We start from the raw sequence: 21,722 nt of genomic DNA, 5'->3' as shown, positions 1-21,722 counted from the left end.
TTGTTCCGCCAATCGTTCGTCTTGGCCACGCCCCTTTCGGCTCGGCCCCTCTCGTGCCGCCAATCCGCGCCGCTCGTCCCGCCCACCGCTTGCTGAATCCACCAATCCCCGTGTTGGGCGAGCGTGGCCTGGCATCCGCAGCTCTGGAGGCTCGCGCGGGAGTGGGGGGCGGAGGGGGGGGGGTAGTGAAGGCGGAAGTGGCGGCGCCGGGTCCGGGAGTGGAAAGGAGCTGAGGCTGCAGCCCGAGTGGAGCGGCTGCCGGCCGAGGAGCAGGCGCGGCCGCGGCGCCATATTGCGGCCCTAGCGGTCGCCGCCGAGCCATGGCCGAGACCTACGGTGAGGCTGGTGGGCCGGGGCGGGGGGCGGGGGGCTGGGGGGGGGGGGCTAGGCCCGTAGTGGATGCGGATGTAGAAGTGGGGCGGGGCTTTTCTGTTCAGGGGGCGGGGTCTGCCGAGATACGGGGCAGGGCTAAGTGGGTCTGGGGCTGAGCTTAATGGATTTGGGTGGAGCTTGAGAGACTGTTGTTAGGGGATAAAAAAATCTAGGGCGGGATTTGAAGGAGCTGGTCACGGTGAATTAGGGTACGGGGTAGGCCCTGAGGAGGGAAGCGAGCCTTCATGGGCGGAGCGTGAGTGAGTAGGGCGGGGCTGACGGTGACTCTATTGCAAGGGTCCCCGACTAGAGAGAGGACCTGGGACACCTGCTGTGGACCCCGCACACCCTGTGGTGGGGCTGGTCTGGTTTGAGAGGTCTGGAGAGGTGGTGTCCTTGAGTTCTAGACTTGAAACTTAGTGTCAAGGGATGCGGCTTAAGTTTAAGGGTAGAGGCCAAGGGTTCTGGGCAGAGGATGGGCAGAGCAGGTTCAGAGTTGGGCAGTCAGTATGGATGTAGCGTGTGGCAGGTGGGTAGAGGGAGGCTGGAGGGTAGGTAGTAGAGAGCTCCGACCAGAACCAGAGGCAGCTCCGTTCACTCAGCACATATGGAAAAGCCAAAGACTTTGGTGCAAGGACCCGGAGGAGGGAACCCGTTTAGGAAATAGGCCCAAATGTCAGAGGCCTGGACAGACTGAGTGAATAAAGAGGGTTGGAAGGATGGGGAAGTCGAGGCCAGATTTAACCCTTGCGGAAGTGGCTTTTGAAATGCATCAGCTAAGGTCTTGCATTGTGGAGACCATTAGTCTGGGTTTGAATTTTAGCTCTTCCCTAGCTGTGTGGCCTCGGGCAAGTCAGTTAACCTCTCTGGCCACATTCTCCTAGTCAGCAAGGTAGGGATATTTCGTATATTTCTCTCTTTAGAGCTTTATTTGGGATTATATGAGCTGTTGACATACATAACATAACAATTTTTAGGACTGTGGTGAAGATATTTATATATTTATAATATATATAATAATCTTGTATGCTATAATCTTCACATTTGGGAGAGTGAGGCAGGAGGGCCGCTTCCACTTTGAGGCCAGCTTGGACTACAAAGTAATACTCTTTTTTTTTTTGAAATTTATTTATTTATTATTATGTGTACAGTGCTTTGCCTGCATGTATACCTGCCCTCCAGAAGAGGGCATCAGATCACATTATAGATGGTTTTGAGCCACCATGTGGTTGCTGGGAATTGAACTTAGGACCTCTGGAGGAACAGTCAGTGTGCTTAACCTCTGAGCCATCTCTCCAGCCCCCAGAATAATACTCTTTTTTTATAAAAGATTTATTTATTTATTTATTATTTATACAGTATTATGCCTGCATGCACACCTGCACACCAGAAGAGGGCACCAGATCTTATTATAGATGCCATGTGGGTGCTGGGAATTGAACTCAGGACCTTTGGAAGAACAGACAGTGCTCTTAACCTCTGAGCCACCTCTCCAGCTCCCAGATTAATACTCTTAAATAAAGAAAAGGGGAGTGTGCTGGCATGTCCTGCTAACCCAGGAGCGGGGAGACTGAGGCAGGGAGGATTGAAATTCAAGGCCCGACAGTGCTACACAATGAGTCCCTGACTGCGGAAAAAGAAAAATGAAAGACTGCAGTGTATGGAGACACATACCTGTAATCCCGTCACTCCTTTAGACGCTGAGGCAGGAGGATTGCTTAGAGTTTGAGCATAGCTAGGTCATGGAATACATAGTGAAACTCTGTTTCAAACATCAAAAGTAATGACAAAACTAATGACAAGAGAGTCATCTTGAGCCAGGCAGGCCTTTAATCCCAGCACACGGGAGGCAGAGGCAGGCGGATCACTGTGAGTTGGAGAGTTCGAGGCCAGCCTGGTCTACAAAGTGAGTCCAGGACAACCAAGGCTATACAGAGAAATTCTGTCTTGAGAAACAAACAAAGGGGGGGGGAGAAGAATCGTCTTGGGCTGTATGGTAGGTAAACATGGAAAAACATTTGCCTAGCATGTAGGATGTCCTAAGTTCTACCGACAGCACTCTAGATGTTTAAAAGCAAACAAACAAACAAAACCCACACTGTTTCATGGTTGGTTATGTATAGCTCTGTTTCTGCTTTTGTTTGTTTGCATCTTTCCTTCTGATTTCCTGGTTTTCTCCTCTTACTCCCTTTGTTTTTCTCTCCCTGTGGGTATCCTTGATCCTGGCGCCATCTGCTTAGACTTCCTCTTCAAATTCCTGGTGATTGGCAGTGCTGGAACTGGCAAGTCATGTCTCCTCCATCAGTTCATTGAAAATAAGTGTGAGTTTCTGGCAGGACCCCAGAAATGTGGCTGTGGCCATGGTGTGGGAAACGTGGCCATGGCCAAGGTGTGGGAAACGTGGCCGTGGCCGTGGTGTGGGTCACTGGGCAGTAGATGGGGTAGGTAGCAGGCCACTACTGGCATTTAGCTAGTGCTGTAGGTTGGGCTCTAGCCTTGGTGGACAGTCTTTGCTAAGTTCTCTGCCAACCCAGCAGTGAGAATTGGGTTGCAGAAATGGAGGAGGAGGAGGAGGAGGAAGCCTCCAGGATCGGGGAGCTCCAGGAACCCCTGCACTGCCTCCTGTTCCCCTCCTACTCCCAGTCAAACAGGACTCCAACCACACCATCGGCGTGGAGTTTGGATCCAGGGTGGTCAACGTTGGGGGGAAGACTGTGAAGCTACAGATTTGGGACACTGCTGGCCAGGAGCGGTTTCGGTAGGTGTCTGGGGTTCTCATGGAGGGGAGGGGGCAATAGAGGAAGGTGTGTAGAGCCCCTCAGGGATGAAATAAGAGCGAGGAGATGCTGAGCAGGGCAGGCAGGTGGAGAGAGACAGGACCACTGCTCACAGGGCGTATCTGAGGAGAGAGGAAGCCCTGGTGAGAAAGGGCTGAATGCGGTGGTTCGAGTCTGTGCTCCCAGACACACAGGAGGCTGCAGCAGGAGTGTTGTGAGTTACTTGTAGGCCAGTCTGCGCTCAAGTGCAAATCAGGATGGGAGTTGTAGCTTAGAGGGAGAGCACTAGTCTAAATAGTGTAAGCGCCTAGGTTTGAGTACCAATTCAGAAGACACAGAGAGAGAAAGAAAAAAGAGAGAGAAGGGAAGCTTGGCATATGGTAGTGCTCAGAGCTAGAGCCCCTGCCTAGAATCCCCCAGTGAGGGGCTGGGGTGTGGCTCAGAGCTAGAGCCCCTGCCTAGAATCCCCCAGTGAGGGGCTGGGGTGTGGCTCAGAGCTAGAGCCCCTGCCTAGAATCCCCCAGTGAGGGGCTGGGGTGTGGCTCAGTGGTAGATCCCTTGCCTAGAATCCCCCAGTGAGGGGCTGGGGTGTGGCTCAGTGGTAGAGCCCCTGCCTAGAATCCCCCAGTGAGGGGCTGGGGGCGTGGCTCAGAGCTACAGCCCCTGCCTAGAATCCCTCAGTGAGGGGCTGGGGTGTGGCTCAGTGGTAGAGCCCCTGCCTAGAATGCCCCAGTGAGGGGCTGGGGGCGTGGCTCAGTGGTAGAGCCCCTGCCTAGAATCCCCCAGTGAGGGGCTGGGGGCGTGGCTCAGTGCAGAGCTCTCACCTAGCTTGTGCAAGACCTTTGATGTCATCCTCAGGACCAGAAAGAAGAAGGGGGGAGCCGGGTGTGGTGGCGCACGCCTTTAATCCCAGCACTAGGGAGGCAGAGGTAGGCGGATTGCTGTGAGTTCGAGGCCAGCCTGGTCTACAAAGTGAGTCTAGGACAGCCAAGGCTAAACAGAGAAACCTTTTCTCGGGGGAAAAAAAAAAAAAGAAGGGGGGAAAGGCTTAAGGGTGTGAAAAGGAGTAGAATTTTATTTTTTGATTAATTAAGTGTGTGTGTGTGTGTGTGCCTGAGTACATGTATGGGCACCTGTAAGTGCAGGAGGCCCCAGAGATCAGAACAGGCTATCAGATACCCTGGGACTGCAGTTACAGTCGTTGTGAACTGCCATTTGGGCACTGGGGATGGAACCCATGTCCTCTACAAAAGCAGGAAGTGCTAGTAATCAACAGCTGAGCCCTCTCTCCAGCCCCAAGGAGTACCATTTAAAGGGGGATCTTTTTTTTTTTTAAAGATTTGTTTATTTATTATGTATACAGTGCATATCAGATCATGTTATAGATGGTTGTGAGCCACCATGTGGTTGCTGGGAATTGAACTCAGGACCTCTGGAAGAGCAGTCAGTGCTTTGAACCGCTGAGCCATCCCTCCAGCCCTTAAAGGGGGATCTTAAAACAATCAGGCAGGGAAACCTTATGGAGCTACAACCTCAGGGGTCAGGAGAGACAGAGAGATAAAGATGACACGCGCACTCAGGGAGGGAATAGGTGTGGAAGGAACACCCCGGAAGCACAGTGGTGGGCAGAGGTGGACAGGGAGGTGAGGAAAAGGAGAGGTGAGTGAGTGTGCTGGAGAACAGGAAATGTGCAGGCTGGGGCACCTAGTAGGTCTGCAGAAACAGAAACCCTGAGAGTGAGAAACAGAGCAGGAGGGAGGGCGGGAGAGAGGGACAGAGAAGGGGGGGGATATATTCAACTCACGGAGGAGCGGCTGCTCATGAAGTCACATGTATACTGACTGCATGAGCTATGTAGAACCCAGAGGCTGAGAGAGGGCGAAGGAGACAGGCAGGGCTTGCAGTTAGTGCGTGCTTTCCAGAGGGATCCACCCAGGAAAGGGGCCTGCGCCAGACAGCAGGGAGGGACAGGTAGAAGCAGATGGGAGATGCTCAGGAAATGCTGACAACGAAAGAGGGAAGGCAAAAGTGAGCGCGGGGGAGACAGTAAGAGAGAGAGACGTGAAAGAAAAGGAAAGTGAGCTGGTGTGGTGGTACAGTCCTGTGACCGCAGCTCCTTGAAAGGCTAAGGCGCGAGCATTGGAAGCTTGTGACATGGTCTTGCAAGAAGGCTCGGCGGGTGAGAGTGCTGCCCGCCTGAGGACCTGAGTGAACCCACACGGGGAAAGGAAAGATCAGTTCCTCCCAGAGTCCTCTGACCTCCACACATGTACTGTGGGGTTCATGTACACCGCCCCACCCCCATTAGACTAGAAGGGTTGGGGTGTAGCTCTGTGTAGAGCACTAGCGTGTGCCAGGCCCTGGTTCCAGTCCAAAGCCCCTCTAGGTACCTGAGGCAGGGGAGTTGCCTTAATCCTGAGGCCAGGTAGGGCTACTTGGTTTCAGGCGAGCTTGGACTGTAGAGTGAGACTCTCTGCAAACGCTAACCAGATAACCACAACAATTGAGCTAGACTGTGAGGCAGAAACGCTGTGTCTCAGGAAGACCAAGGTTTAGGGGATGGGCCCCCAGTACAGGGGGGCTTCCGGACTACTAGCCTCTCTCTCTTGAGGGGCAGTCCCGGGGCAGATCCCAGCCTTGGGGGTGACTGGGTCCCCCTGGCCCCACAGGTCGGTGACGCGGAGTTATTACCGAGGGGCAGCAGGAGCCCTGCTGGTGTACGACATCACCAGGTGGGTGCAGGGTGTGGGTGACACGGGGGAGAGCTGGGCACGGATGGCCCCACTCCCATGCTGCCTCCCTCTTCCGTCCGTTCTTCACAGCCGGGAGACATACAACTCGCTAGCCGCATGGCTGACTGACGCCCGAACGCTCGCCAGCCCCAACATTGTGGTCATCCTGTGCGGCAACAAGAGGGACCTGGGCCCTGAGCGGGAGGTCACTTTCTTAGAGGCCTCCCGCTTTGCTCAGGAGAATGGTGAGCGGCTGCGACGTGGGCCCTGTGAGGGGTGGAGGGGTGGCCAGCCCCCTGTGCGCCATGCGTGGGCCCCCGTGAGGGGTGGAGGGGTGGCCAGCCCCCTGTGCGCCATGCGTGGGCCCCCGTGAGGGGTGGAGGGGTGGCCAGCCCCCTGTGCGCCATGCGTGGGCCCCCGTGAGGGGTGGAGGGGTGGCCAGCCCCCTGTGCGTCATGCGTGGGCCCCCGTGAGGGGTGGAGGGGTGGCCAGCCCCCTGTGCGCCATGCGTGGGCCCCCGTGAGGGGTGGAGGGGTGGCCAGCCCCCTGTGCGCCATGCGTGGGCCCCCGTGAGGGGTGGAGGGGTGGCCAGCCCCCTGTGCGCCATGCGTGGGCCCCCGTGAGGGGTGGAGGGGTGGCAGCCCCCTGTGCGCCATGCGTGGGCCCCCGTGAGGGGTGGAGGGGTGGCCAGCCCCCTGTGCGCCATGCGTCTCCTCAGCTTTTGATGGATGCTTGTATCTTAAACATGGAGACTTCAGCAGGCTGAGTCCTGTGACTGCTGTGGTCTTGGGGAGGAACAGTCTGCTGGCCAAGGGCCCTGCCTGCCCACCACCACACGCCCTTAGCTCCTCCTGGTACAGAGTGGCTGCTGATAAACTTTCCCACAGTGGGGAGGCAGCACAGAGCAGTGGTTAAGGTAGATACTGCATACTCAGGTGGCTATAAAGATAGATACCTTTGTGAATAAAGGAGCTGAACCAGGGCGGCCGGGACCCAAGCAGACAGGCACTGATGCTTAGGAGACAAGGAAAACTGACCTGCCCTGTCACAAGTTTCCGCAAGCCTGGCTGGGGACATGCTCTGTGGTAGCTCACTTACTCAGAATCCACCTTGGAGGGCTGAGGAGGCGGGTGGCTTATCCTGGCATGGCTGAGGCTCCGTTTTCAGTTCTCAGCACCAGAATGCTAGGTGAAGGTAGAGACAAGGCCAGGAGCATGAAGGAAAAGGTTAGTATTAATCCATTTGAATACATGGGCCCAGTGTGGTGGCGCACGCCTTTAGTCCCAGCACTCATGAAGCAGAGGCAGGCGGATCTCTGTGAGTTTGAGGCCAGCCACCACTGCCTGGCTGGCCTCCTGTTTTCAGACCCCCAAGTTTAGGGGAGGTTTGCTGCCAGGCAGACGTGGGTTTGAATCCCAAGTGTATCTTACCCTGTCATGTGACCTCTGGGTAGCACTGGCTGGCTTGGGGCTGCGCTCAGTGAGTCTTGGGGACAGGATGCTGATAGTGACATCTGCTAGGACGGGGAGGCACTGGAAGCTGATGGAGCCCGGAGGGGCCTCCTGACTCAAGCTAGGACATCAGGGCGGCCCTTCTGGGGACCGACGGGAAGGGAGCTGAATTGGGAAGGAAGAGCCGGGTGAGAGGGTGGGTAGGGAGCCATCATTCCCAGCAGGGCGGCAATCTTGCACAGTGCCCAAGGTGAGGGCACGGGCGGATAGAGCTTTTGATGACCCTGGGGTCCGAGCAGAGGGCGGGGAACTGACGGCGGCCCTGCCCCTCCAGAGCTGATGTTCCTGGAGACCAGCGCTCTCACAGGAGAGAACGTGGAAGAAGCTTTCCTGAAGTGTGCGCGCACCATCCTCAACAAGATCGACTCAGGTGAGGCCCGCCTGCTTCGTGTGAGAGATGGGGGTATGGTGAAAGGCAGGGAGGGCCTCGGGGGGCTCTGAGGAACAAGCCTGACGTCTCCCCTTCCACAGGTGAACTAGACCCGGAGAGGATGGGCTCAGGCATTCAGTACGGTGACGTATCCCTCCGCCAGCTGCGGCAGCCTCGCAGTGCCCAGGCCGTGGCCCCTCAGCCTTGCGGCTGCTGAGACCTGCAGAGCCAGGTGGGATGCTGGGGGCCCAAGAGGCAAGAGGGCTTCCAGTGCGGGGGCGGGGCGGGGCGCACAACAGCCATCAAGACTTGGAAAAAACATGACAAGAGAAACAGTGACAAAGACATAAAAGCCCATGAAGCAAAGGAGCCATCCTCCCAGCCCCAGGATACCCTTGGGCCCTCTGCACCCCAGGCCTGTACCAGCCTCAGCCTGCACCTCAGCCTTCACCCGTGGTGCTCACCTCTGTTATGTGCTAAGACCCGGTGTCGCCTCTGGGGGGACAACAGTGGGCAAAGCAGACCAGAACCAACCAAACAAAAATTCTTGTTTGTATGGTACCGACACTGTCTTACGAGAAGACAGAACATAGATGAGATACTTAAGATAAATTATATAGTAGTTAGGGAGGGAAAGAGCTGTGGAGAGAAACAGTCTGCTAAGGCGGACAGGGTGAGGAATGCCCTGTTAAACAGCATTATCTAAGAAGGGGACATAGGAGCATAAACTCAGAGAGGGCAGGTGAAAACAGGAAGTGCAGAGGCCCTGGTGTAGGGTCACGCGTGGTGTGTGTGTGTGTGTGTGTGTGTGTGTGTGTGTGTGTGTGTGTGTGTGTGTGCAGCAGGAGGTGGGGACCTGGCCAGTAAGAAGTGAAGGCCCTGGGAAGTCTCTGTCTATTCCCCGGATGCTGTAGCAGCTGCAGGAGACTCCTGAGCAGAGAGGGAGGCGGCAGCCTTGGTGCATCACAGGGCTGGAGCCCAGCCTGGGATACAGAAGACCCTGCAGGTGGTAGGGAGGAGTAGACAGCCAGGCTGGAGGCCAGTCAGGGGCCACCGAGAAGTGGTGCTTTCTCTCTCCCCTCTTCTCGCTCTCCAGTCTCTTTCCCTTTAGTGGCAGTCAGAGGCTCTGTGCAAAGCTCAGATCTGTCCATGGCTCCTAGGGCCTGTGGCACTCTGTAGAAGCTGCTGGGCCTGCTGGCTGACCCTCTGCAGGGTCTGGGCGGCCCTGTCACCCTGCCCCCAGGGGCTCTCACACCTTTCACTGCTCCTTTAGTCAAAGGAGTCAAGGAGTTCAGAGAGTTCTGTTTCTTTGGGTCTTCTTTTCAGGCCATGTTTTCTTGCCCTTTGCCCTGGGAAACCGCCTCCCAGAAACTTTGTTGGCTTTTCCATGCATGGTCCAGATTCCTTGAAAGACCTGCAGGACCCTGCAGGTTTTGGTCCCTTCCTCACCTCTGTGGCTGTGGGTGTCCTTGCTGCCTTTCCCCCCTATGTACTTCAGGAAGCCTCGCCCCTGGCAAGTCTCGCGTGGCTGTGGGGTAAAGTCCTTTGGCTTGGATCTGTTTTGCAGGCAGAGACAGCATGTTCCGGATGGAATGCCTATGGGGTTTGAAAGAGAAAAGTCCAGGGCAAGCCCCTTAGACAGTGTTCTTCCTTTCTGGCCTCTGCACTTGCTGCTCTCAGCCTGTTTTCTTCTCCGTAGAATGGGGGTGGGGGGAGGTCAGTCACCCAGTCCCTAGTGGGTGTGGAGGATGAATGAACAAATTTGAGCGTGTTGAGCGCGGGGCCTGACATTTGCGGGCAGCTCGATCCCCAGGGCAGTCCATTAGGACCGTGAGGGTTTGTGTGCTGCTTCTGTGGCGCTGTGGTAGGGTGCCTGCCTCACATGCAGGTGGCCTTCCCGGGTACAGTCCCGGCACCACACAATTCTAAAAGGAATATCTCAGTAGGTTGGTGCCTCCAAACTTAGCGCAGAGTCTTTTTCAGAGTTTGCCCTCAGTGGGTCACATGTAACCAGTGCTTGTACAGACTCCATTGACCACTATGTCACGTATTATCCAACAGAGTCATATCTGTAGAGAAAACACAATTGTTAAAACACAAACACACACACAGAGCTGGATGTGGTGGCGCACGCCTTTAGTCCCAGCACTCGGGAGGCAGAGGCAGATTGATCGATGTGAGTTCGAGGCCAGCCTGGTCCACAAAGTGAGTCCAGGACATCCAAGGCTACACAGAGAAACCCTGTCTCAAAAAACCAAAACCAAAAACCAACCAAACAACCCTTTGGTTTTTTTCTTTTTTGAGGGGGCGGTTCTTGCTCTGTAGCTCAGGCTAATTTGGAACTTGCCTAGGACAGCCTTAGACTTGCATCAATCCTCTCGCCTTTTAAGTGCTGAGATTATAAATTTCTAACACCATCCCCAGTTATCAACACATCTTTTATTATGTTTGAGACAGGGTCTCTCTCCATGGCCCTGGCTGCCTGGACCTCATAGCCATCCACCTGCCTATGCCTCCCGGGAGAGACACTGGGATTAAAGGTATAGGACCAGGGCCAGCCTGATACCTTTTTTTCTAAAGAAGTTTATGAGTAACCCTTCTCTCCCTTTCCCCCGTTTTTTTTTTTTTTTTTTAACTCAGAGACACATATCCCAGGCTGGCCTTGGGCTTACTGTGTAGCCAGGGGTGACCTTGAACTTTTGATCCTTTGGCTTTCACCTCCGAAGTGCTACCCCACTGCCTTTATGGGGTGCTGAGGATAGAACCAGGGCCCGTGCAGGCTAGGCAGCCACTGCCAACTGAACTGCTTTTTTTTTTTTTTGAGACTCATGCTCATAACTCGAGGCCTCTAATTTACTTCCTAAGTGCTGGGATTACAGATATGAACCACCATACCCCGTGGTTTCACTTCAGACAGAAAGTTAGTCTGGGCTCTACCACCACTGCCCTCTCTCGAAATAAGGCATACTAGAATAAGCCGGGAACAGGCTGGAGAGATGGCTCAGTGGTTAAGAGCACTGCCTGCTCTTCCAAAGGACCCAGGTTCAATTCCCAGCATCCACATGGCAGCTCACAACTGTCTATAACTCCAAGATCTGACACTTTCACACCAATGCACATAGATTAAAATTAAATAAAATACTAAAAAAAAAAAAAAAAGAATAAGCTGGGAAGCTTTACAACATATGGATGCCCAGGATTTGCCTTAGGTAATTTCTAGAACACCTAGAACCGTCTGTAGGCAGTCAAAGCAGTGGCCACTAATCTGGTCTATCTTTCCTTTTTGAAAAGCACCAGAATGAGGCCTAGGCTGGACCATTAGGGATAAAAAGGGACACAGAAATTGACATTTTTTTTTCAATGCTTTGTGTTTTCTTTTTTCTTTTCTTTTCTTTTTTTTTTTTTAATGATTTGTGTTTTTAAGACAGGATCTCATTATGTAGCTCAGGTTGGCCTTACACGCAACCCCCTCCCGCCTGTTCCTCTTGAGTTCAGGATTACATGTGTGACCCTTACCTGGCAGGTAGATACTGAGACTCTCCTTTACTGATGTGGACAAATAAGGAGATGTTCAGAGAACGAGTCCCCCACATTACCTGCAGAGGGGCAACAAAGTCAGACGGGGCACAGATGGGAAGAAAAAAGGGCATACAAGCAGTCACAGCTCAGGAAGGTACTCAGTAATGTGATGAGCTTCTAGCTAGGCAGAGCCCGGACCCCGCCAGGTCATGATACCCTTCTCTTTCAGCTCACCAGTTCTCCTGGACCAGCCCTGCCCGAAGGCTGGCGCCCGGAACCAGGCCCCAAGAGGCCAGGCCCCAATCTGCCCTAGTCCCCGAAACGCTGCCCTTTCACCTAGTCCCCCTCCCTGGCCTGCTGGGGCCTGGCTTTGGGGCAAGACTGAGCCACAGGGGAAGGGGGGAACCCACCCCTGCTGCTGCTTCCTCCGTCTCGGCTAACTCGTTCCCCCTGAGCCCCTAACCGAACCTGAAGAACTCCCAAAGCTTGAGACCAGGGCCACTTGGCCCCATCTTCCTGCCTGGCCTGCTGTTGTTGCAAGTCTGTTATTTATTACCTGGAGGCCTGCTTCATCCTGTCCCGGTCCTCCATAAAGCGTTGTTTACACCTGTGTTGTGGCCTCCATCATTCTGAGGAAACAGAAGAGGTCCCTGATGGGAGTTTCGAATGGGCCTTCGTGTTGGGAACCATGTTCCTGGGTGGGACTCGGGCTGTGGATATATTGGGGTACATCCTGGCTCACACATTCATCGAGGCCAGAGTTTGTCATTGTACACGTGTCTTTTCTTTGGTTTTTCCTACAACCCTTCCACACACACACACACACACACACCCGTTTTTTTGTTTTTGTTTTTTGTTTTTTTCTGGACACAGGGCCTTGCTATAGCCTAGACTAACCTGGATTTCGAGGCCTCCCTTCCTCAGCCTCCCACGTGCTGGGAGTACCAGTGTGCCCAGTTTGTGTACACACTAAATAGCAGTACATGATCGATGGAAGTGCTGTGTGCAGCAATGACATCCCTGTGTGTGTGTGACATGTATGAGTGTTTCCAGGACTTGTGTATGAGACAGCGTCAGTAGGAACATGTGACGACGGTGTGGCACGTGAGTGGACTGTGGACTCCAGCCTGGTGCTGGTGTCGGAGAGGCTGATGCTGTGTGCAACACCGAGACCAAGGAATTAAGAATGTACGGGGACCTTGAGTCCCTGCGTGGTTTAACCACTACTGTATGTCTGATGTCTGCAACCTAGGGCACTGGCTCAGTTTGTGCTTCTGAGAATTGTGTGTGCTTCCATGTGGATTTGTTTCCTTGAGGTCTTTTTTTTTTTTTTTTTTTCATTTTAAAATTGTTTTCTTTTTTCTCTCTTCTCCCTCTCTCTTCCTTGAGGTCTATATATGGCCTTCTGGAGACAGGTGCAGCCGCCTCTGGGCAGCTTCAGTTGCTCTCCCAACCCCACTGATTGCCCACCAGGTAGGCCCAGGCTGGTGAACAGGGTGGGGCATTCAAAGACCCTCATTCACTTAGCCCTTCCAGGAATGCTGGTACAGATGTCACGGGCAGCTCCGTGGGGGAGCGCTTGCAGCGCTTTCATTGGGAAGCTCTGGATTCGGTCCGCAGGACTGCATAAACAAAAAAAAAGTCCGCCTGGGCTAGGTGGAGCCGGGTTTTGCAAATGTCTTCTCTGTGAGTCTGCCCCAAATTGCTTTAATCTGATTCCCACAGTTGCCCTGAGGGGGGAAGCCCAGCGGAGAGGGTCATGCAAATAGTACATATTTGCTCATTTGTTCTACCCGGCTTGGCTTCTCTGAGGACATCCCGTACTCACCGTTATTTATTATTTTTTTTTTACAGTGCGTTTGTAAATTACTGACGTAGGAATTTACATACACTTTCCAACTAACTGCGCAGTCATTTCTCAATATCCTCTTGGCTCGTGCGGAGGGGCGGCCCATGTAAATGAGACATTTGCATAGCAAATGCCAACAGCCCAGCGGCCGGCCGTTCACTGGCACTTTCGGCTCCTCCGTGTGGGCCTTCCTGTGTGAAACACCTCGTTTGCAGCCCCCCTTCCCCCAAGGAGTTGTCTTTATAAACTCACAGAACTCCTTCTCCTGAACCTTCGCTTTTTTTTTTTTTTTTTTTTTTGCTTTCGCGTGGAAGGGGCGGGGCAGATATGCAAATGAACCTCGCGTCCCGGACCTGCTCGCTCCTGTTCCCAGCCGGGTGCCCCAAGCCTCCTGTCAACGTGCGGTTCGCGCACGCGCAGTCCGTCCGTCCGGGCCGCGGTCACGTGCCCACCCGGGCGAGGCGGGGGGGCGGGGCGTCGCGGGCGGTGGGGGGCGGGGTATGGCGCGCTGCGAGGCGCAGGGCGGCTGGCACAGACGGCGGCGCCGAGGCCGGAGGAAAAAGCTCGGTGAGGAGGCCGCGAGGAGGGAAACACCCGGGGGATGAGGAAGAGCCCGAGGGCGGCCGGGCCTGGCGAGGGCGGCGGGGCGGGAGGCTGGAGGCGGCGGGAGCGCGCGCGGGCGGCCGCGACCCCGCGCCGGGAGGGTGGGGGTGGGGAGGGCGGCGCGCGCCCGGCGCCGCGGGGCGGACCATCAAGGGCGGGGGAGCGCGCGGCAGCCGCGGAGGGGAGGGGCCCGGCCGACGCCGCCCCGCCTCAGTTGCCCCGGGGCGTCCGGCGGCCCCCGGGGTCGCGGCGGAGGGGGGAGAGGGGGAGGAGGGGAGGGAGGGAGTCAGGTCCGACCCTCCTCCCGGGCTCCCTTCCGTCAGTCCGTCTGTCTGGCAAGGACCTCCCTTCCGTCTGGGTGTGTGTCCCGGCCCCAGAAGGCTTCCTCCCGTGGGGCGCAGGTCGACCCCACCAACCCTCCCGCCCCGACGTCTTGTTTTCCTCCCTGTTCTCTTTGTCCCTGGACTCCCGGGTTTCCTCGCCTGCCCGGGCTCGTGGCCTCCCACCCAGGCGACCCGCTTCCCGCGAGTGTTGGCGCGGTGGCATTGCCCGCCGCCGGCTCCGCACAGCCCGGACTTTCCCCTAGATTCCTCATTCTCGTTTTCTGTGTCATCCTCCTGTCTTCGTCTCTCTGAGTCTCCACAGAACCCCCTCAGGCAGGGTACCTCTTATTTCCCACCTCGCAAAACCGTTGCTTTGCTTCCTCAGCTCTCTGGTTTCCCTGTGGCCATCCGTGCAGCGTCCTCTGCACTTTGCCTCTGTTATTCTGTCAGCTGTACCCTCTCAAAATTAACAAGTTCTGTGCCCTATCTTGCCTCAGCGTGAGTGTGTGTGTGTGTGTGTGTGTGTACACCTGCTTGTTTCTTACCACCTCTTAAGTTCTTCTTTTTCTCTCTTCCAGCCACCCCCGTCAATCCCTTCTCAAGCTCCTAGGGACCGCTGTGGACTTGGGGACCAGCGAGCACCCCTGGGGCACTAGAGGAGCCCCTGCCACCTGCCCTGCCTCACCCTGCCCCACACCAGGCCCAGCGGCCTCCGGCTGCATCAAGTGGAGGAGGAGGAGGAGGTGGAGGAGGGTGGCACCATGGGCCCGGGCCGTGCCCTCCATGCCCGGGGGATGAAGACACTGCTGCCATGGACAGCCCGTGCCAGCCGAAGGCCCTGAGTCAGGCTCTCCCTCAGTTGCCGGGGTCTGTGTCAGAGTCCTTGGAGCCTAGCCGAGCCAGAATGGGGGTGGAGGGTTACCTACCCTGCCCTCTGCTGCCCTCCTACCACCGTCCAGGAGCATCTGGTGAGGCCTCGGCTGGCAATGGGACCCCCAGAACCACAGCCACCGCTACCACTACCACTGCCAGCCCCCTGCGGGAGGGCTTTGGTGGGCAGGATGGTGGTGAGCTGTGGGCACTGCAGAGTGAAGGTGCCGCTGCACTGGTCACCAAGGAGTGCCAGCGACTGGCGGCCCAGGGTGCCCGGCCTGAGGCCCCCAAACGGAAGTGGGCCAAGGATGGTGGGGATGCCCCTTCACCCAGCAAGCGGCCGTGGGCCAGGCAAGAGAACCAGGAGGCCAGGGGGGAAAGTGGTGTGGGCTGCGATGGCGGTGGCAGCGGCACGACCAGTAGCAGTGGCGAGGCAAGTGCTAGGCTGAGGGACGAAGCCCAGCCCTCTGCACCTGAGCGCCTGGCCCTGGACTATATTGTGCCTTGCATGCGGTACTATGGTATCTGCGTCAAGGACAACTTCTTGGGGGTGACACTGGGCAGCCGTGTGCTGGCCGAGGTGGAGGCCCTGAAGTGGGGCGGGCGTCTGCGTGATGGGCAGCTAGTGAGCCAGCGGGCGATTCCACCGCGCAGCATCCGCGGGGACCAGATTGCCTGGGTAGAAGGCCACGAGCCAGGCTGCCGCAGCATCGGTGCCCTCATGGCTCATGTGGACTCAGTAATCCGCCACTGTGCGGGGCGTCTGGGCAACTACGTCATCAATGGGCGCACCAAGGTAAGGCACTTTTTTGGTGAGTGCCTAATGCTTTGGCATGTGGGTTTGGAGACAAGCTTCTGGGGTTATGTAGAAGGGTGTAGGCAGAAGCTGGGCGTGGTGGCACCTGCCTTTAATTCCCAGCACTTGGGAGGCTGAGGCAGGTGGATCGCTGTGAGTTCGAGGCCAGCCTGGTCTACAAAGTGAGTACAGGATGGCCAAGGCTATACAGAAAAACCCTGAAGAGAAAAAAAAAGGGGGGGGGGTCTAGACAGCCCCACCAGAGGGGCTGTCTCTGGGGATTCAAGTCTCCTCCCACTGGGCTTTGACTTTTGACTTTTGAAAAAGAAGTTCAGCCTCGAGTGGCAGCGGTCCTCGACCTTAGGAGACCAAGAGCCACTAACCTGTCTTAGACTAAAGGTAGTTAAGGCCCACGGGCTTTTGCCTGTTTCTGTCTGCTGGCATGCAGACGGTGGCACCGGAAGGTGAAGGGAAGGGTGGCAGAGTTGAGGTAGCCTCGGCCAAGGATGGGGTGCTGCGTGTCCCGTGGAGCACCTGGCCTGGCCTCCCTTCTGCTCTGTGAGCCTACTCTTGGCATCTGCATCAGGAGCAGCTTCCTGGAGGTGACAGTGGGTGACAGTGTGCTGGCCCAGGTAGAGCACTGGTCCCAGCTTTCCCACTCCTCCCTGCCCTAGTCCCTGCTCTTCACCCTCTGACCGGCCGTCACCTCCTGCCTGCTTTTCTCTGATCTCTTTCCTTGACCCTCTGCCTTTATATTTTCCTTCTCCAATCCTCCTTGTTGCAGAACAGTAAGTAGTCCTTGATGTTTTTGGAGTCAAGGCTTTTCAGATAATTCTGCCAAAGGCCACAGACCTTCTCAGGGAAAGTGTACATTCGGTTGGAGTTTGTGGGTAGTCGTCAGGGCCTCACAGGCCTCCAGCTGTCAGCTCAAGAACCAGGGGTCAGGAGCCCTGACTGGCCAGTGACCTCCATGGCGTTTCTGGTCTGTTGACATAACCATTCTCTTCACGGAAGAGTGTGTAAGTCTGAGGCTGGGTGTCATTTGGATACAGTCTGTTGAGAGTACCTGCTGCTGGCCAGCCGTGGTTCCTGGCTGGTGATCTTGTAGGCTGTGTTCTGCCCTGTGAGCGGGAGGCTGTGCTCCTAATGGTCCCCTCCCTTGTCTCTGGGGTCCTTTCTTGAGTTCTGCCTCTCAGGCCAGCTTTCTTTTCAGACTGGAGCTGGCTCGGGGGCCAGGGTTTCCCCCCCAGGGCCCAGGCCTGTTTCCTCCCCACCCCAGCTGGAACTTGTCCTACTTCCCTCTCCCTCCCGTTACTTGATAGCTGAGGAGCCAGCGCTGGCCCCTCCCTGCTGTGGCCTCTGTGGGCAGGATCAGTGTTGCTTCCCTGGCTCAGGAGCCGTAACCTGGTATCCACCCTCAGGAGGGAAGTCAGTGGGGAGGCCAGGAGAGCTGAGTGCCCCAGGAGCCGGACGGAGCTCTGCAGCCCCAGAGGCTGGGAAAGCCTGGCTCCCTGAGCATTGTGGGAAGGGCTTGAAAGGATAGGTTGTTTTATCTCCAGTGTCTCCTCCTCCCATCTGCATGTGGTCGGTGACATGACCTGAGCTGGGATTGGGGACAGGGAAGAGTCAGCTTCTTCTAAGTGGCCCTTTCCCGTGGGGACGTAAGAACAGGTCAGGCTGGTGGGAGGAGGGGGCTAGCCCAGTCTCTACACAGCAGCTCCGTGCTCTCCTAGGTTCGGGGTAAAGGCCACATACGTGCTCCCTGCTTGTGTCGTAGAGTGAAGGGTGTTGAGGTGCTGATGTGAGGCAGTGGCCTAGGTCACCCTGAGTGGAGCTCCTCTCTTTCTGCTTCCCTTCTGTCCCTGTTTCTTCTTGTGGACTTGTAGCTGGTGGCATTGACTCTCTGGTATCAAGGATGAGCAGAAGGGACCCCAGGGAGGGTCCAGCTGCTTTGGTTTGCCCCTTGGAAGCATGGCCTGCCCCTGGTCGAGTCACTGGGTTCTGCTGTGGTGTGTGTGGCAGTGGTAGGGTCCTTGGCACATTATTACCAGAAGCAGTAACTCCAGCATCCTGGAGTGATCCTTTCTCCCTGCCTTTGAGGGGAGAAGGATGGAGAGTAAGTTCCTTTGTCACTTTACTGCTGTCCCTGTGGTTGACGCTTTTCCTCAGGGGTGCAGTTGAGAGCAGCATTTTGGTATGGCAGGCAGCAGCCTGGGTACCCTGGCTTGGCCCAGGGCTTCTTGGACAGTCAGCTAGATGCTTGAATCCTGGGCGCTAGTGTAGTGAGATGCCCACCACACAGACGCTCTTAGAGCCCCACAGGCAGTCTTTATTGCAGCTGGCAGCTGCATGAGGAACTTGCCCAGATCATGCAGCCCTGAGCCTTACGGCTCTTTGTCTTTTGTGCACAACACACGTTTCCTGGCTGGCACACGTCAGTTAGCGAGAGGCAGAGCTGCAGAGGCCAAAACAAAAGAGCAAGGTTAGCACTTTTAGAGACTTGCCTGCAACTCTGGACTGCATCTTTGTTCCTGTTTTGCAGGTATTGGGGCCTGTGTGCTAGGTTGTGTGGTCAGAATGGTGCCTCTAACATGGCGTCAGTTGTGCTAAGCTCTGGGACCTGTCATGGTAGTGTAGGCAGGATTGCAGGCGTTGAGATGGGGAGGAGGTGGGTGTGTTGAGGCTTAGAGCAGAGGGAGGCTCAGGGCCTGCAGGTTGGCGGTCCTGGCACCTGTGGTGGGAAAGTGTCCTGCTTTGGGTATGTGGTGCTGTGTGGTGATTAGAGGGAGTACAGCACTGCCTGCCGTCCCCGTCAGTGTGCAGAACCTGCGTGAGCCCTGGTTGGATTCCCAGCTCAGGAGGCCTTGCCCATCGCTAATCAGTGACTCATTGATTCCAAGCCACCAGAGCCATAGCCACATTGTTTCCTCCCAGTGAGTGGTTGCTTAGAGTGCCATCCCAGGTGCGGGAGCCAGGCAGAGAAGACGTGCCCTCCTGAGCTTAGAGGGCAGGTTTTCCCTGGGGCCTTCTCCTACTGTTCCCCTGGACTGAAGCTCACTACTGCCGTGCACCCCTAGATGGTCTGCTTCCCCAGGTGGGGCTGTGCTGGATCTGGTATATAGATGGGATGCACAGAGGGCTCTGACATCCATGGTGGTGACCTTGGCATTAGTTGAGAAGAACCTTGGGAGGAGGATGTAGGACTGAGCCAACCTGACGCGTGTGCGGTGCTGGGTAAGCCTTCTGTTTTGGCAGCAGACACTGCTGTGTGTGGTTGTTTTTCTACACTTGTCTTGCTGGGCTAGGCTAGACCCAAAAGTAGAGCTGAGCCTTTGCTAAGGAGCTCTAGCTTGCAGAGTAGTTACTAGGGTGACAGGGTCAAGATGGTGGCTGACTAGGCAAAAGCCAAAGGGCTCTCGTGCTAACCACTCCACTTTGCTTACTATGCACTCTTAACTCTAGTGGGGTGGCACGGGACTCTTTCTCTAAGGGTCATTTCAGCTTGTGCTTCAGTTCTTGTTTCTGTGGCAACAGGCACAGTGTCACTGCAGATGTCCCACATCATCCTGTCAGGTGGTGCTACCTGGAGTGGGGAACTTGACTTACCTCCCCAGTGCCACAGCTCACTCGGCCACACTGAGACCTGGCCCCTGTGAGCTCCCTGGTAACAGATATCCTCGGGCCCTGGCTGCCTGGTTGAGAGGCTGGGAAATCTGGAACTCTAGCCAGACCTGTGCCCACAGAGACCAAGCCCGGCGGCGATGGGAGCCTGCCTCTGAGATGTCAGAACACTGTGTTCTCAGAGGACTTACTGCTGGGAATGGAAGGTGTTTATCAATTCCGTATTACAGTGGGGTAGTTGAGGCCTCCTCAAGCACTGAGGTTGCCAGCAGAGTGCAGCACACTTGGAGCTGGAATTGTAGGTCAGGCTCCTGACGAGGGTGTATGGGACAGACTGTGCGGCTGGAGCCTCTGAAGTCAAGTGTAGTCAAGTCAGCATGACTTCACATTAGGATTGCCCCATATCCCAAAATGCAGCAAGAGAGCCTGTGTTGTCATGGAGTAGTTGAAGCTGGCCTTGAACCTGTGTCCTCCTCCCTCTGCCTGCTAAGTGCTGGGATCACAGGTGTGCACTGTGCACCGAGTCAGCTGGCTAGGGTTAGATCACTCTAAAAACCACCATCCATCATTTATACATTGAGTCGCTCTGGTTCTGGGGTGGGGATGGAGGTGGGAGCTGAGGTTTCTGGTGAACTTGAGGATGGAGTGTGGCTCCCGGAACCTAAGATGATAAAGGACAGACCAGGGACAGGAATGGTGAGCCTGCTTCGTCAAGGTGCCCCTGGTCTCAGTAAACCACCTCCCTCCATTTCTCCCAGGCCATGGTGGCGTGCTACCCAGGCAACGGGCTTGGGTACGTGAGGCATGTTGACAATCCCCACGGCGATGGGCGCTGCATCACCTGTATCTATTACCTGAATCAGAACTGGGATGTTAAGGTAGGGTGTGGGGTTGGGACGGTGTGCTCACGTTCCCGCTGGATTTTGTCTAGCTCCTCTTAGCTCACAGGGCTGTGAGGTCTGCATGCTCCTCTTTAGCTGACTGTGGGCCCTCCCTCTTTTCCGGGAATGGTGCCGCCTGCTTAGCCCCACCCAGACTTGTACACTCTCCCCCTTTTCCTGTCTTTAGTAGCTTCCTGCCCATCTCCATGGTAATGTAGACTCTGGGCTGTCATTCATTTGGAGTGCCTGAGTGGTGGGAGGGAGTGATGTGTGCTGGCGCTGCGCCCCCTGGTGGCCGCGTGTGTGCCGTCTAAGGCAGTGGCTGCAGGCTTCACTGCAGCCTCATCTGGCCTGCCCCCAGGTGCATGGCGGCCTGCTGCAGATCTTCCCTGAGGGTCGGCCAGTGGTAGCCAACATCGAGCCACTCTTTGACCGGTTGCTCATTTTCTGGTCTGACCGACGGAACCCACATGAGGTGAAACCAGCCTATGCCACCAGGTATGACCTGTACCTTTAGGGATGTGCCCAGCTGCTTCCCCTGTGCCAAAAGTTTCTCAGACTCTCCTCAACCCCCAGAGTTGGCAGGGGAGCAGTGAGGTGCTGAGAGGGCCTGAGTGGGAACCAGAATCAAGTGACGTGCGAGGGTGGATGTGTCGCCGGAAGGGGCAACTAGAATTGCAGTAAACTGATCTTTGACTGCCCAATTTCCCAGGTACGCCATCACTGTCTGGTATTTTGATGCCAAGGAGCGGGCAGCAGCCAGAGACAAGTATCAGCTAGGTACCTGCCTTCCTTTGTCATTCCAGGTCCCTGTGTGCTGCCCCCGGTACTGAGTGGTACCCAGGGCCTTTGCCACAGCAGGCAGGCACTGCCAGCAGCCCACACCCACAGCCCTCCCATCAGCCCCACCCACAGCCCTCCCATCAGCCCCCGCCCACAGCCCTCCCATCAGCCCCCGCCCACAGCCCTCCCATCAGCCCCCGCCCACAGCCCTCCCATCAGCCCCCGCCCACAGCCCTCCCATCAGCCCCCGCCCACAGCCCTCCCATCAGCCCCCGCCCCCAGGTCTTGCCTACTTTGCCTCCAACCTGAGCCCCATTCTCTCCTTAGCGCTCTCCTCATCTTCCCGGGTTTCTCTGTCCCTGCCTAGTGACTCACAGTTTCTTGTCTTCTCACCCTCAGCATCGGGACAGAAAGGTGTCCAAGTACCTGTGTCACAGCCGACTACACCCACCTAATGGCCAGCCCCAGAGCTGCACGGACCAGCAGCTCCTGCCTCAGTGCCCGCTCCTTCCCTGCCACTGCTGCTGCTTCTGGCTTGCCTCTGTACTGTGTGCTGTGGAAGGTGCTAAGTGTCATCCGAACAGCAACAAGGAGAGACCTCTGCTCCCCATGAGTGGGGCTGGGGTGCATCTAGGCGGTGGTCAGTATGGCTGTGGCCTGTGGCCTGCCGTGTCTGGTCCATTGCATGATGAGAGGAGGCAGGATTTGGGGT

At 56.2% G+C, this 21,722-nt stretch overlaps 2 protein-coding genes and 1 long non-coding RNA gene across 6 annotated transcripts; 2 read left to right on the top strand and 1 right to left on the bottom strand.

Annotated features, from left to right (window-relative positions):
• The first annotated feature begins 167 nt into the window (after positions 1-167).
• Positions 168-11,892, top strand: RAB4B (RAB4B, member RAS oncogene family). 2 transcript variants are annotated; one of them, XM_084771628.1, is made up of 8 exons: positions 170-336; positions 2,613-2,693; positions 3,016-3,130; positions 5,819-5,881; positions 5,972-6,126; positions 7,667-7,762; positions 7,864-7,994; positions 11,511-11,892. In XM_084771628.1, the coding sequence occupies exons 1-7, from the start codon at positions 321-323 to the stop codon at positions 7,977-7,979; spliced, it is 642 nt and encodes a 213-aa protein (XP_084627754.1). In that variant the 5' UTR covers positions 170-320; the 3' UTR covers positions 7,980-7,994; positions 11,511-11,892. The 2 variants fall into 2 exon arrangements, with proteins under 2 accessions (XP_084627755.1, XP_084627754.1); XM_084771629.1 differs by lacking the exon at positions 5,819-5,881 and having other exon boundaries at positions 168-336.
• LOC311591714 lies at positions 11,212-14,628 on the bottom strand. Of its 2 annotated transcripts, none has more exons than XR_014777172.1 (3): positions 14,413-14,628; positions 12,752-12,903; positions 11,212-11,991 (listed from the first exon to the last, which is right to left on the bottom strand). It is a non-coding gene; the product is annotated as an uncharacterized lncRNA (long non-coding RNA). The 2 variants fall into 2 exon arrangements; XR_014777173.1 differs by having other exon boundaries at positions 11,212-11,910.
• EGLN2 (egl-9 family hypoxia inducible factor 2) lies at positions 13,601-21,606 on the top strand. 2 transcript variants are annotated; one of them, XM_084771625.1, is made up of 6 exons: positions 13,601-13,697; positions 14,635-15,725; positions 20,105-20,224; positions 20,589-20,725; positions 20,940-21,007; positions 21,410-21,606. In XM_084771625.1, exons 2-6 carry the CDS (start codon positions 14,868-14,870, stop codon positions 21,463-21,465), a joined length of 1,239 nt encoding a protein of 412 aa, XP_084627751.1. In that variant the 5' UTR covers positions 13,601-13,697; positions 14,635-14,867; the 3' UTR covers positions 21,466-21,606. The 2 variants fall into 2 exon arrangements, with proteins under 2 accessions (XP_084627751.1, XP_084627752.1); XM_084771626.1 differs by lacking the exon at positions 13,601-13,697 and adding an exon at positions 13,941-14,091.
• Positions 21,607-21,722: the final 116 nt, after the last annotated feature.

Source organism: Acomys minous (genome assembly GCF_964271855.1).
Source record: "Acomys minous genome assembly, chromosome: 20".
NCBI classification, from domain to species: Eukaryota; Metazoa; Chordata; class Mammalia; order Rodentia; family Muridae; genus Acomys; species Acomys minous.
This window is presented reverse-complemented; position numbering and strand designations above follow the sequence as displayed.